At 51.1% G+C, this 15,118-nt stretch overlaps 1 protein-coding gene across 4 annotated transcripts in view; it reads left to right on the top strand.

Moving 5' to 3' along the window:
* The window catches only part of LOC146174923 (A disintegrin and metalloproteinase with thrombospondin motifs 5-like), a 163,405-nt gene that overhangs the window by 68,271 nt on the left and 80,016 nt on the right, over positions 1–15,118 (top strand). For all 4 annotated transcript variants that reach the window (XM_084584147.1, XM_084584146.1, XM_084584148.1 and 1 more), the window contains exon 4: positions 8,355–8,488. In XM_084584147.1, coding sequence (XP_084440273.1) covers positions 8,355–8,488 — 134 coding nt within the window. The remainder of the gene's footprint in view (positions 1–8,354; positions 8,489–15,118) is intronic.

Here is a 15,118-nt window from a genome sequence, read left to right as displayed (position 1 = left end):
TGCTAGGCACCACCCCAGCCTGTTAGATTCCAGCGATAGGCGAGTTCACCTAATGATGTGCTCTCTTAGAGCTCTGCTTTTTTTATGCTTATACAATTGTCCTTTCCCTCTGAGATCATTGGTGTGTTCAATGTCGGAGTCTACTTGAACTTCTTAAAGTTGCATCAGCATGTGAGGAAAGCAAATTCTTAAGATGAAACCTGACCACGCAGTTGGAGGACAATTCAAGCGGAAGTATAATAAAATTGCATTGAAAGCATTGAGTTCAATTTAGCAGTGACAGTGCATATATTCGCGACTGTTAGCTTTTAAGCATCAGGATGAAAGCGCGCAAGATATGAGTAAAATTAACGCCCGCAAAGTATATGAGGTATTCACGTGGTGGCATGCACGTGGGTGGGATCGGCCGGCGCCACTTTCGCCATATGTGTTGCCTTGTCTGTGGGCGCCGAAGACAGCAGCAGTATTCAACTCTTGATCAGTGGGGTGCGCCCTTCCAGTATGGTCGACATTTTCTCGTGCGCCAGCGAAAACCATGCTAATTGCTGAATACACCCGAGGATTTTATGAAACAAGAACGACGGCCCCGATAGAACATTCGACTTTGTAAAAACATCGGCTAGAGCGACTGCGGTAAACTACGTCGTGGTGTGCGGCGCACTACAAGACCACTGCTTTACATTGAAAACCCCGACATCGAGGCCTGTCTCGTGAAACGTCGTCTTAAATTTGCCGACAGGTTGAGAAATTAAATCGTACAAATTTGTGAAACCGTTTTCATTTTCTCACAAGCTAGCGCGGCCAAAAGCCATATGTGCGTCAGGGCGTCGATTGCCGGAAGACCTTTTTTAGAGGTAAGTACATTGCGACCTGTCTCTTCGCCTAGCTAGCACTGTCACATCTGCCTACTTGCCAGTGACGTGTTACTCCTGTATCAAGAGTTGGCGCTGCACATTAAGTTGGTGCGAACCTAGTTTCATGGGTTATGGTATTTTAAGTAGTTCTGCGATGCCGATAAATTTTCAAAATATTATCGCTGGCTGTAACAGCGCCTGGGCAAGCTGCGATCGGCAGCTTGCTTGTACCGCGACTGCGTTTAGCGGCCACGCCAGTTTTGTAATTGGGGCAAATAATAATTCGCTTTGTCTTCAAGATCTCCTCTGCCTCTGTGGCAGCTAAAAATTAACCGAATTGGCGAGATGCAAGTACTGTTGGGTGCAATGAGCAACCGGCCACCTTTGCTACCAAGCTGTTGCACGGGTGGCTGCCTAGCCGACACACCGAAGAGGCGCTGTTTTTCTCTCCCGGAGAAGGGAAAATATGCTGCAAACTCAGTGCACGCAAAAATGTCCACCGGGAAAAGTGGATGTGGAATGATATAACTTCATACAACTTTACGGATGACTTCAAATGTACGGCGGGCGCCTGACACTGCGTGATTCGATGCACGGGCGACCATCGACACGGCGGGCGAGGCGTGACGATGCTCATGCCATCTGATATTACGGCCTCGGTGATAACTCCTATAAAGATGTCAACACCGACACTGTACGAGGCATGTTCTGAGATTTGCTTAAACACGACTGTTTCGTTTCTTTCTTCCTACGCGCACCTTATAGAGAAAACGACTAATGATGGTGCCCTAAAATTCTGCTTTTTTTAAAATATTCGTTGGCTTCCCATGTGACATAGGATGGCGGTTTCTTTACTTAACGTCGTGGGCGATTCCTCTGCCCGAGAGATGCGCACGACAAACACACAGTGGGCCGTATAACAAACATCTTTTATCTCACGTAAGCGCGGGCGTCGTCGAGGCTGTCCGGGGTCGTCGTCCGGGTGGCTGCGGGTCGTTTCCGTGGAGAGAGCCAGGAGCGAAGCCGGAACGAAGAGCCAGGGACCAAGAAGAGGGCGAGACGGCGGCGCGTGCCTTCTTTTATAGCCCCCTCGCGCGGGACCGGTTATCCCCGAACGAGCGGGAAAAGGGAAACAGGCCGCGCGCAGGGAGCATCGGGAAGTGGCGCGGCCTTCGAATGCGCGGCGCGCCATGAGCCCTACATCTTCCCCCCCCCCTCAGCGTCCTACCCGGGCTCCGCCAACAGCCGGGCCATGTCCATGCCCGAGCCCGGTCGGCGTAACATATGACGGCTTGTCGCCAGGCTCTGGCGGGATGCCATGCCATTTCAGCTGGTCCGTGGGACGGGAAAAGCAGCAGGCATGGCGGAACTGTTCCGGCTGGTCCCTCTATGGCAGCGGCCACATCCTCGGGGTCACAGCGCAGCTGGGCTCGGCCACGGATACGCCTGACAGCGGCCCTGAGCTGCTGCTCTACATCGTTGACCCCTTTGCACGTGGCGCCGTGCTGGATGCACATTGCAGCAGGCGTTTCCGCCCCGGGCACACCTGGCTTCCTGAGGAGCGTACTCCAGGCCTGGGCAGCGGGCTCCAATCCAGACTTGTTGAAGACGGCTAGCATGGCCGTGCTGGTCACAATAATGGACCACAAACCACTACAAACTAGGGGGGTACCCCCTGTTTAAGTGGCCCCTCCTTGAACCAAGCGCTGGGTGCGGTTTCCCGCCCCAGCGACGGTGGTTAATCTGGCTGCTGCAAATTCTTATCAGAATGCATTCTGAAAGAAGCAAAGACGTTAGACAAAGGAGTGCACTACATTGGCCGTAGGTTATAGCGTCGGTTGCGAACCGGGTTGCTACCTGCATCGCTTTCAGCTTCCCCCGCTTCGCAGTTATCGTCCTTGCGAAGGTGGTAAGCTTTCAAGTGTTCGACGTGCACCGGACCAGCGGATTCACCGCTCCCCAACAACCGCAGCTGGTAGGTGAGTGGCGTAGTCCGTGCCGTAACTTCGAACGGTCCAACCCACTTGTGCGCTAGCGACGCGGGGAAACCACGCGCTGCGTTACTAAGCGGGTGCGTTCTTTTCAGTACCAAGTCGCCCGTGTTGAAAACGAAGTGACGACGACCTTTGTTGTACTGATCCGCTTGCCCCATGCGCGCGACATCGAGATTTTCACGAGCCGCGCGCTGCGCTGCCTCAAGGCGCTCGCGGAGCTTTGCCGCGTACTGCGTAAGCGGAGGAGGCGCAGGCCCCGCCGCGTCAAGTAGGGCGTTCTCTAGCGGAAAAGCGATCTCTTTCCCAAAATTCAAGTAAGCAGGTGTCATACCCACCGACCTGTTCACGGTTGTTCTAGTGGCTGTGCTGCTCGGTCGTCGCAACCAGCATACTCTTAACATTCCGATTCACTCTCTCGGTTACGTTGCTCTGAACGTGGTAGGGACTCGTTTTCCTGTGGCGGATTTGAAGCGCCCGACAGGAATCAACAAAGACTTTGCTTGTGAAATACGAAGCATTGTCTGTAATGAGGTCGGAAGGGAAACCGAAACGAGTGAATGTCTCCAACAGTTCCTCCCAAATCCGTTCTGACACAAGCTTTCTAAGGGGGGAAAGCCTCAACCCACTTGGAATAGTGGTCTGTTATTACCAGGATGTATTGGTGTACACGCGCGGAGCGAGGGAGGGGTCCCATGATATCGCACGCGACCACTTGCCACGGATAGTTGCTAACTACCGGCTTCATCATGCCAGCGGGCTTCCCCGCCCGAGGCTTGGCTACCTGGCAAACAGGGCATGTACGGGCGTAGCCCAGCACATTCTTTCTCATACCTGGCCAGGTCGCGACACGGCATAACTTGTCATAAGTCTTACTGCCGCTGCCGTGGCCTGCCAGCGCTGAGTCATGGAAGTACTGCAGGAATAGTTTCCGCAACTTCCTCGGGACCACGACTCGGAAGGGGGATGCAATCGCCTCTTCCTCGTCAAGTTGGGGGATGTAGCATAGCAGTAATCCATCATCGCCCAGCAGATACGCGTCGTACTTGCCCTCAGCGTTCCCGGTGCAAGCTGCACTACTCGCAAGCTCTGTCAGCACCCGCTGGCATAGACCGTCTGCTTTCTGGGCCTAAATTAGCTCTTCCCTACTGACCGCTACTCCCCATGACAGATTTCTCTCTGCCTCGCTTTTTGGCAGGCGAGTAGTCGCCGCCACCAGCGGCTGCGCCTTCTCTCTCTCGCAGCACCGCGCGGCAACTCTGTCCGCCTCCTTTCTCTCTTTAACTACGCAGGGCGCGACACTCGCGTCCGCCCTCTCCTCCTCTCCACTAGCGGCGACGCCGCTTTCAGCAAAGCTGGTCTGCGCCTCTTCTGCGCTTCTGCCAGCCTTCAACGGTGCGCGCGATAACACATCGGCCACCTTATTCATGCTGCCCCGGCGGTACTCAATGGCGTACGCGTAACGTTGCAACGTCAGCGCCCATCTCGCGAGTCTGCCTGCGGGGTTTTTCAGCCTCTTTAACCACGAAAGTGCCTGGTGATCTGTCTGCACGGTGAAAACCGCTCCGTCTAGGTACATGCCGAACTTTGACAATGCGAACATTATCGCCAGGCCTTCTTTTTGGTCACGGAGTAATTCCGCTCCACCGATGTGAGCGTGCGGCTAGCGAACGCGACAGGGCGCAGCTTGCCCTCGTGTTCTTGCAACAAAACCGCTCCTACACCGGCATCACTAGCATCTGTCTGCAAGACAAACTGCTTGTTCAAGTAGGGGAGGCGCAAACTAGCGGTATTCGCTATCGCGCGAGCCAAGGCAACAAAAGCGTCGTTCTGTTCTTTGCCCCAGACCCACTTCGAGCCTTTCCGCAACAGCTGGTTCAACGGCCTAGCGAGCTCTGAACAACTAGGGATGAATTGTCTGTAGAAGGCAACCATTCCCAAAAACCTCTGCAAGCTTTTCACGTCCGTCTGGCAGGGGTAGTTCAGAATTGCCTGCAGTTTGTCATCGTTCGGTCTCAAAGTGCCACCATCAACCACAAATCCCAAGAGGTTCACTCTCTTTTATGCCAACTGCACTTTCAATCAATCAATCAATCAGTCAATCAATCAGTTTATTTCCAGTTTTCTTTACTTGCAGTTTCCAGTTTCTTTGGGTTGATCATTATACCCGCACGTCTCATTCTTTCAAGAACGGAATTCAGGTGAATGAGATGCTCTACGAACGACTGTGAGAATATCACGACGTCGTCGAGGTACGCCATCGCGTAGTTGAACCTTGCATCGCCCAGCACGATGTCCATCAATCGCATGAACGTGCTCGGTGAATTAGACAAACCAAACGGGAGTTGAGTAAATTCGAAGAGCCCGCGGTGACAGGTGAATGCGGTTTTCTGAATGTCACCTTCCGCCACCTCAATTTGCAGGTACCCTCTGCTTGCATCCAGGACTGTGAAGAACCTTGCGTTCCCTAACGCGTACATCACAGCCTCGATCGACTGGAAAGGGTACGAAACCGTAGGCGTCAGTGAGTTGAGCTTTCGGTAATCAACACACAACCTGACCGAACCATCTTTCTTTGGCGCTAGAACCACTGGGGATGCCCAGGGACTTTGAGAGGGTCTCACCGCGCTGGTATCATTCATCTCATCAAGGGCGCTGTCTAGAAGCTGTCTCTTATGTGCGCTTAACGGCCGCGGGTTACATCTGAAAGGGCGCGCATCACCCGTTTCGATCTCGTGCTGAAGCAAGTCGGTCCTGCCTGGTTTCTCTGTGAAACAATCCGAAAACGGGAGCAAAGTTTCTACGAGCCTTCGGCGCTGACTACCGGTTCCTGAGAAGGACGCGATAATTGCTTCTAATGGGCTACCATTCAGTGTCGCGGGGGAGCTGTCTGCCACAAAAGCGTGGACGCTCGCTCGCTCAGCGACGCATTCCTGTTGGGGTGCGCTTAACAAGGGAATGAGGGGGGTGAAGGGGCTGTAACGATAGCAGTTCTCCCCCATGTCAAGCACAATGCTTTCGCTCGAAAGAAAATCTCTTCCCAGAATAACTGGTATGGCTAAGCCGGGCAGATAGACGAAACGATGCCTCCGCTTCCTGCCGTCAAAACGCAGGACCAGACGTACCGCTCCCGCCGCTTTTGTCTTCCCTGCTGCTAAGCTCAAAAGGGTTTCGGCTGGCCTGACACGGATGTTACATCTACGGCAGGCCTCGAAAACATCATCACCGACCAGTGACAGAGTTGAGCCCGTGTCAACGAGTGCCGAGTAGCTTTGACCAACTAACCGCACTAGCATAAAATGGCTCGAGCGCGACAACATTCCTTGCGCTCTACAGGCGAGGGGGACAAAAGCCTCTGCGCCCCCGGGGCGGTCGCCCGGTGACGCGGCGTGGGAGTACATTTCCCTTTTTCCGCCGCGGCTATCACGAAATTCTCCCGCCGACGGCGACAGGCTGGTGTTACCAATTATGGCCGCCGGCGGTCCGCGTTTCCCTGCATACGCCTTGCTTGACACTCTCGTGCCACGTGGCCCGGCTGGTTGCAATTCCAGCAAAGCCGATCGTTCACCTGCCGCGCGGTGGGGGATGCCGCGCTCCACGAAGCGGCTGGGGACGTCTTTCCCCTTTCTTCGCGCCTGTGCGGATGTCGCTGGCGAGCCCAGCTCGACGCCGCTGCTCGAACGCGTACGGGTCAAGAGCGCGAGGAATCGCGTAGCCTTCCGCTGGCCTTTCCTGCCCTACCGTCATTACGTCTGCGCCTCTGGCGCGCGACACGGAGTCTTGGCCTCCGGCCCAGGCGCATCGCGGCTCTAGCGATTCAGCTTGCCTGGGGGGTGGCTGGTAGCGCAATTCAGCGAGTAAATCCGCCTGCACTGTCTTCGCTTCCTGTGCTAGGGCCTCGAGGTTTGCAAAACCACGTCCCCGCAAATACGGCTTGAAGCGCGGATGGCATTGCCTCATCACGCGCGTGACCTGTTCTAGAACGGTTGCCGTGGGATCTGCCCTCTTGTAGAGCTCCTGCATTGCGCGTACATACCCGAGGAGGCTCTCCTCTGGGTGCTGTGTGCGCAACGCTAGCTCCTCAAGCATCCGCCGTAAGTAATCGGGCGGCAAGAACTCGGCGCGGAAGCGATCTGTGAAGTCTGCCATCGACTGGAAGGCCGGCTGACAGCGTCTCCACCGCGCCGCGCTCTCAACAAGTGCACCGGGGACTACCTGCGCTAGCACCACGTCGTCTGGGGAACCCAGTGCCGTCTGATAATCCTCGAGTTCTTGCAAGAACTCGTGGACTGACTTCATGTCCGTGTAGCCGAAAAAGGAGGGAACCTCTACATTTATCCGCGGACGCGAGACTGCCGCCGCAGCTGTGGCTTGGTTGGCGCTAGCCACCGAACCGAGCTGAAGGGTGAACACCGACAACACTTCGTTCATCTGCCTCATCAGGGCGGCCGCATCGGTAACCTGCGCAGACTCTACCGCGTCTTTTTTTTACCTCACTTCCGGACGCACTGGCGTCCGAAGTGGCGGCCCTATCTGGCACGTCTTTTCTCGGAGGCATTGCACTCAACAACTAAGGCTGGCCGGGAGCCTAAACGCGCACGACTACCACCTAGCCCGCATCAAGAGGCTAGTCACAAAGGCTAAACACTTCATAAAACTAACATATGCACAAAAAAAATTAAAACACAAACCGCCCGACACTAACAAACACTCACATAACCCAAAACAAAATAAAACACTGTACAAACACTACTATACTACACTCCGTGACATCTGCACACACGATAGCCCTAAACTCAAAATGGCGTCGCGTCTAACATACAAAAGACCGGCCCGTCGTGTTGCAGTGCGCTGCCACGTTGGCAGAAAAATCGTCCACATGGGTGCTAATTCAACCCCAATTGGGTGCCAGTTGTGGGCGATTCCTCTGCCCGAGAGATGCGCACGACAAACACACAGTGGGCCGTATAACAAACATCTTTTATCTCACGTAAGCGCGGGCGTCGTCGAGGCTGTCCGGGGTCGTCGTCCGGGTGGCTGCGGGTCGTTTCCGTGAAGAGAGACAGGAGCGAAGCAGGAGCGAAGCCGGAACGAAGAGCCAGGGACCAAGAAGAGGGCGAGACGGCGGCGCGTGCCTTCTTTTATAACCCCCTCGCGCGGGACCGGTTATCCCCGAACGAGCGGGGAAAGGGAAAAGGCCGCGCGCAGGGAGCATCGGGAAGTGGCGCGGCCTTCGAATGCGCGGCGCGCCACGAGCCCTACAGCGTAAGTCGTGTAGGTTATTGCTTCTACCATCAAGCGTCCTAAGCAAACAATCTTCGAAGCTGTGTTATATATACAAGGCGTAATTTTTTTATTATAATGACTTTTTCCTGCGCACACTATTGATTGAAGACGTGCCCTTAGATTAGACTGGTTTTACTAACTTCGATATCGAACGATAGTATATGTTCTTTTTCTGCTCTTGTATACAGTTTAATTGTATGCTTGTGATTTTGTAACACATCAGGAGACTACAGAAGTATTTCCGTACCGATGTCGTGACAAGAGAATAGTGGCTAGTACACCAAGAGAGCTAATAAATTTCATAGATGCGAATCACGACACATTCGACGATGATGACGTGGTCTTATACTTCAGCAGGTATATAGTTATTTTTTATTGTTTGCGAAATTATAGTAGGTGCTTCTTGATATAGCAATTTACTCTAATAATGAGACTTACAGTACACTACAGCACAATACAATTTTATTGCACTGTATTTATTGTAGATTACGACAGAATGTGTTTTTACCATGAATAAAAAGCACTGCGCTAGGTGCTTATAAGTACGGCATCAATGCTCAGGTTACAGCCTTATGAAGGGTGATCTCGCATATTGACAATGACGGGATTTTGTGCTCATGCAGGTGAATTTGTTCCCCTTCGTCATTTTCTTCCAAAAAGGCGGCACGTTTTATCATTCTGTTTTGATGTCAATGGCGTGTCTATAAATATAAATCAAATTTTGAAACAAACAGTTCATTCTTGTACACCTAACTAGTGATACCAAAAAGAAATGCAAGTAGTATGGCCATTGTATTCATATCATTCATGAAATGCAGGCTCGAATCGATAAATCATCATCACCATCGCCATTATCGTCGGATTAAGCCCGCTACCAGGCGAAGGCTTTACCCAAACTCCTTCAATAACAAAGGTCCTGTGCAAGCTGAATCCTCTTAAACACTGCGAATGTTTTAGCCACATCCGCCCGCCTTTCTGTCTATTCATTCTAAGGTTTTTTTTCACTTGGTATGCAGTTTGTTACCCTAAGCGACCATCAATTGTCCTCTCCACGCACTACGTGCCCTGCCCGTGCCCAATTCTTCTTCATTTCCACTAGAATGTTATTAACTCGAGTAATTTCTCTGACCCGCTCTGCGCGCTTCCTATCTCCTAACGTTACACCTACCATTTTTTGTTCCATAGCCTGCGTTGTCATTAACTTAATATGTATACCCCGACTAATTGCGGTAGTGTGATTAGGACAACGCACTAGACATCTGTTTCTTTCTCTTTGGAATAACATAAATAATATATTTTGGCAGCCACCTTTTCCAAATTTTGGTGCTGCCGTAGACTGAAGCATGCCACCTTTTCACGTATATCTGAAGAAGTACATAACAGGCTTTATTGCAGCGCTTTTAGTGCAGCTTACACAGGCTCTCCCCTTCTCTTTTCAAGAAAAAAACAAAATATTTTCCCACATGCGATATATTAGTTCAGTTACAGCGCTGGTAAGCGTTGAAGAGAGACAAAACTTACATTTTTAGGGCAAACTATTCGACTAAATTTTATGCTTAAGTATTAAACTTATGGCTATTGTCTTATAAAACGAATATGCAGCAGAAATAGTTCAATACTTCGCGAGAATACTAAATGCATAGAAATGCGGGATATTAAGCAGAGTTAGCAGTTTGGACTCCAATTTTTTTCACTGCCTTACAGCGGCTATGCTCAAAGTTCACTGGATTGAACGGTTTTTAACTCGAGTGAAATTAGAAAGCTCTCTTGATATATGCTCTTAAGTGCCAGTTTTTATAAGCGAAATCAAATATGCGGAAAAAATACGATAGTTCGCAGGCATTCAGCTGCTTTGAGGCATTAAGCCCCACGTAATATATGGTATTTTATCGGTTGCACAAGAATTTGAATGATATTAATGGCGGCGACTTGTATACTTTATGAATACACTTATGTACATATGGGTTGGCAAATCAATCATAGATATGCCTCTGAAGTGTCGAACAGTATTAAAAATGCTATAGGAGCTCTGTACTTCTCATGGATAAACAAACTGATCACTTTAATATAGGGCACTTTTTGAAATTCATTCGGGCATTTGGCCACCTGCGCAACAATGACAATGACTATGCTGTAAAAGCTAACTGCTAACCCCTTGCAGTTTCTGCATCTTTCAAATCCTGCTGTCGTTAGTACACACATATAATACTAATTGACGTTCTTATGATAAACACATTTCGTAAAGAAATTCAAGACTTTGCAAACAATATTTACTCGTGTTTAACCCATAACATTAGTCTTAGGCCTAAGGCACACAATAACACATGGTCGGGGCCATAGCATGCCGAGGCACAGTCAGCATGCACTGCGCGCCTTGCCTTCCGCTCTGAATGAAGTAACAGCACAAGTTATAATCACAAGAGTTTCTTACTCGGTAAGCCGCATTACAAAGACTCTACTGACCCCTAGACGTCGTTACAAATCGTAGCCCAGCCCCAGTACCCGAAAGCGGGGTCGCAGCGCCGCACGCACAAGGCAAACAACTACGCACGCGTATGAAGCGGAGTTAAGGGCTCTCGGAGGCCACAAGGCTAACCAGAGTCAAAGCACGCGCCACACATGACGACAGAGGATGAGGGATGCGCAGAGCGCATATCGAGGACACAGTTCGCACGTCGGCGGCTGAACGTGCGCCACCACCGGCAATGGTCGGCGGCGGCAGAAAACTGTGCCAAAGCAGGCCCTCCGAACTTAGAAGCGTCGGCGACGCACAAGCGGGCGACGGAGTCCTTTTTGGCCTTTTTAGAGCAAGCATACAAGATACGCGTACATACAGAACTCGCAGCACCAAGGCAAAAGGTGAGGAACTCGAAGGGAAAACCTACGCACCGCCGTCACCTCAGTCGACGATGGTCTCCCCGTTCGCATCCCGCGCGCGGCCACGTGTCGAGGTTATTATGTCACCAGGAAATGTCGGATTAAGGCACGCGACTAACACGGGAAGAAGGAAACGAATATTATGGTAGGTATGTCAACTGTTCTCGGAAGAGCTCAGCAGCTCGGCAGCGGTCATCTACCTCTAGCAATTACCCCAAAGGGGGTATTTAGCTAGCAAATCCGCAGCCCCGGCTACATGTATCGCGTCGCTCCGCGAACATAAACACGAGTCCCAAACTCCTTGTTAGCCCATGGCGCCAGCAGTTCCGGTCCAATGTGCTCGCCTTGCACGATACGTTCAGGCGGCACCCAGCTGCTGAATGAAGAGGGTGTTGTCGTTAGAAATAATAGTTTGGCTCATTTTCATATATCTGAAATAGTTTCAAGACAATAATATCCTTGTGGTTCAGGCTTCTTCTCTTTTTATACAACGTTTATTTCTATGATAGGACAAACAAAACGGTCAAAATGTGTCTTTTCAAGCCAGTATTCCGTGCTTTCAAGCATGCTAACTGGTCGTTCGAAAATAGCTCAAACTGTTTAGTGTGAGATACAAAACAGAGGGGCTTCACAGTAATACTTTACCTATACGGACTAAGAGCAAAAGCAAAGCAATCACGCAAGTCGTGAAAACTGGGCTGTAATAAAGACAGGTTTATCATGAATACACGTTACGCACCACAGATTGCATGTCAGATTCTAAGTGCGGGGAATTAACTTTGGACGCTTGTGTGTAGGAATCTACAATAATTACGAACGCAGGCAAATCGATAAAAATTTCAGGGCAGAGCGCAAACAAAACATGAAGCTCCCTAACGCCATAAAGACGCCCAGCTCATAGTAGCAGATATCGCATTACATTTGACGGCTTTCATTCTGTAAAAATTGTAAAGGCTTAGAAACCCTCTGCGCTATTCTACACCACACAGTCACTATATAGTTTTAATATGTTTGCTTCCCCATTCTTCACAAACTCCTCCGTAACATCGACGCAGAGTCGGGAAGCGCCTCAGGTACGGTGTCGCGGCCGCTGCGTTCAGACACCGCGTCGAGGGGCATGATATATTTAAAACACGCGAAATATATCGGGACGGCAGCGTGACCTCCGTCCTGTCGGAGCTCATGCTGCTTGGTTGAACACAGTCTTCGCGAGAACAGTTTCGTGCTTGCGTCATCCCCCCTTTCTCCTCCGTTAGCCGAAAACTTATATTAACGGCTGGTCGAGTGTGCGCATGCTACGAAAATATGGCATTAGAAACGGCACCCGTGTCACGCCAGAGTGAAGCCAGAAACATAAGACCGCTTGTGTGTAACCGTCGCACTTCCTGAGGGACCATCCCTATTCGTGTTTTGTTTTGTCGGCTTAGGATTGCGTCTCTGCATCCAATTAGTAATGCGCTGAGCAGCAAAGATAGAAATGTTCCCTCTTTGTTGTTCTGTTCTGACAGGTAAAATGGCGACGCACAGATTGTTTCACGCTCTTTACCACATTTCAGCCTCGGCCGGATAAAGATGGTCGTGGGAAACGAAGGAAAGAGGGTCATTCTGTTTTAGCATGCGTACTTCTGCCTTGGCTGTCCTGCGCCGCGATGATCAGAGGCAGTAAATCATTTGAGCTTTCATTAGTTTTGTGCTTTGGATAGGGTGAAATCTGTGGGCGCAGGCGATTTATTCTTCCATTTGTTGCTTTGTATTTTGTCTGGTGACGAGTTACAAGCGTCGCGTGATTTTGCGTGTAATTTTTGCTATGTGTTTTACCGAGTCACGTGGGACTCGCTGGAAGAGCGGTGGTCTTGCCTAACTCAGCGGCGACAGGCTGCTGCTGTGGCAGGAGAAGGACTGCCCGTGAGAGAGTTTGTCCAATCAGCGACAAGCCGAGGTATTAAGAAGAGTTGTTGCCGGAAACCTAAGGGTTTTTGTCGTGAGCCTCACGGGGAGAGCTCCGGCGGCTCCGTGTGATTGATTCTCTAAAACTTCTCCATCTTATAAAGTTGTTCACATTTGTTTACATCTGCGCCCTCATCCTCATCCTTCGTGCTCAATACTAATCAAGAAGAAATAAGGAACTAACTACTGGGCACTGAACAGGATTAGCAACCATCACTTCCAGTTCGAGTGAAGAACACGGGACCCTCTAGACCCGAAAAATCGAAGGACACATTGGTATACCCTCCAAGGCAACGGAACTACTTGAGAGTGGAACTGCAGAAAGGGGTCCCAGGGACCTCCATAGTATAGCGGTCCTTGGCAAACTTCAGGAAGTGGCTCCATAGTAGGAAGCATCGGCGTCAGCGAAACTGTGTGATAGCGGATGTTTAGATGGCTTGAGGCCCAATGTTCTCTGTGATGTAGTCATTTCAGACAACTCTCATCAGGTAGGGGTCACGAATTGGAGCGGCGCAGAACAACGATGGGAGAAAGTGTCACCGGAGACAAAAGTGTGCGGGACATTATCGATTCGTTAGAGGAGCCACCGCTCGAAATTGCGAGTTTCATGTTAAAGACAAGAGGCATGATGCGAGCACGGCACACATTGAGACGGTAGTTACAACAGATAAAAAAGTTAGCGACAATGGTCTTAATGGGGACAATGGCGAGGTAGTTCACGCTGAAGAATATTTGGAAAAAATGTAGGTATCACCTGATAGGGAATCTGAAGCATTTGATGTGCGACGCCTAAGCAGTAGTTTGAGCTGCAGAGACTTGCAATGGAGTCAGAGTAGCGCACGGCATTCGAGGGCAGAACTGGAGCTTCCGGGTGGCGCGTAGACTCCCACTGTTAAAGTGTACGAGCGGCGGCACACTGTCCTAAACCCGATGAGGATGGCGGATAGTCTCCGGCAGTAGACCAGATTCGGGTAGGGAAATGTCTTCGACTGTTGACCGATTCTTGAAGCGAACGAGCAGTGAAAGACAGGCCTAGATCTGATGCGGGTGGCGGGTAGTCTTCTTCTGTTGAAGCCAACGAGCAGTAGCAGACAGGCCTAGAAGCGATGCGAGTAGTATCCGACTGTTGAAGCGAAGGAGCAGTGGCAGAAGGGCCTAGACTCGATGGGGTTGGCGGGTAGTCTCCTACTGGCGAAGCGAACGAGCAGTGGCTGACAGGCCTACACCCAACAGCACTGTATGCAAAGGTCCCTAAATATCTAAGGTTGACAGAGGACACAGAAGTATCTAGGTGGTTTGATGAGATCGAATAAGTTTTTGCGACGAGGTATGTGCACAATTCCATTTTGAGAATTTTGTCAGCCCCCTCAGCAACCTGTGGCGGTGGATATCCAAGCCACACTCACTTCGGTAACCGAAGCGCTACGACTTGCTGTCCAAGCGCTCATGACCCAGCTCCCACCCAACTCTGGCGCTCGCCGATTGGGAGAAGCTGCTGCTCTCATTACTGGGAGCCCTACCACTCGCCATCATGGCCAGACGTAGGAACAGACGCAACCCTGTTCCCAGGAGACCGCGTGTCTTGCAGTGGAATACCAACTCCCTGCGAGTACGACACGCGGACCTCAAAGATCTAATCCTCCAGAAATCTCTGGAGTTTGATGTCTTTGCTTTACAGGAGACCCGAGTCCCAGCGGAGAACCTCCGACTACCAGGATTCACCGGGTACTCTGGCCGCTCATGCTGCTCCAACCAGGACTGCAATGATGCCCCCTGCCTGGATCCTTCGCATCCACAACACAGGCCCCGCACAGCCATCTATGTGAGGAGTGACATACCCCACACACTGATGGATGTTGCCCAACCTGACCTAGGACAACTGGAGATCTGTGCCGTGCGCGTCCGTATGGGTGACACGGACACTACAGTTGCTTCAATATATGTCCCTCCAGGAGTTCCTTGGGACCCCTCCTGCCTCATTGCCCTTCATTCCCGTCTAGGTAAGGATGTCCTTATCTGCGGGGATTTCAACTCCCACCACATGGCATGGGGCAACCAGTCCAGCACCACCCGAGGCAAAAAGCTCTTGGACGCCATCAACGCGGCTGGCCTTCGTTTCCTACAGCCTACCTCCCCAACCTTCATTCGGCCAGGACGATCTTC

Source organism: Amblyomma maculatum, chromosome 11 (assembly GCF_055883805.1).
Source record: "Amblyomma maculatum isolate TAMU_Amacu chromosome 11, ASM5588380v1, whole genome shotgun sequence".
NCBI lineage: Eukaryota > Metazoa > Arthropoda > Arachnida > Ixodida > Ixodidae > Amblyomma > Amblyomma maculatum.
The sequence above is the reverse complement of the archived record's forward strand: the minus strand, read 5'-3'. Positions and strand labels throughout refer to the sequence as shown.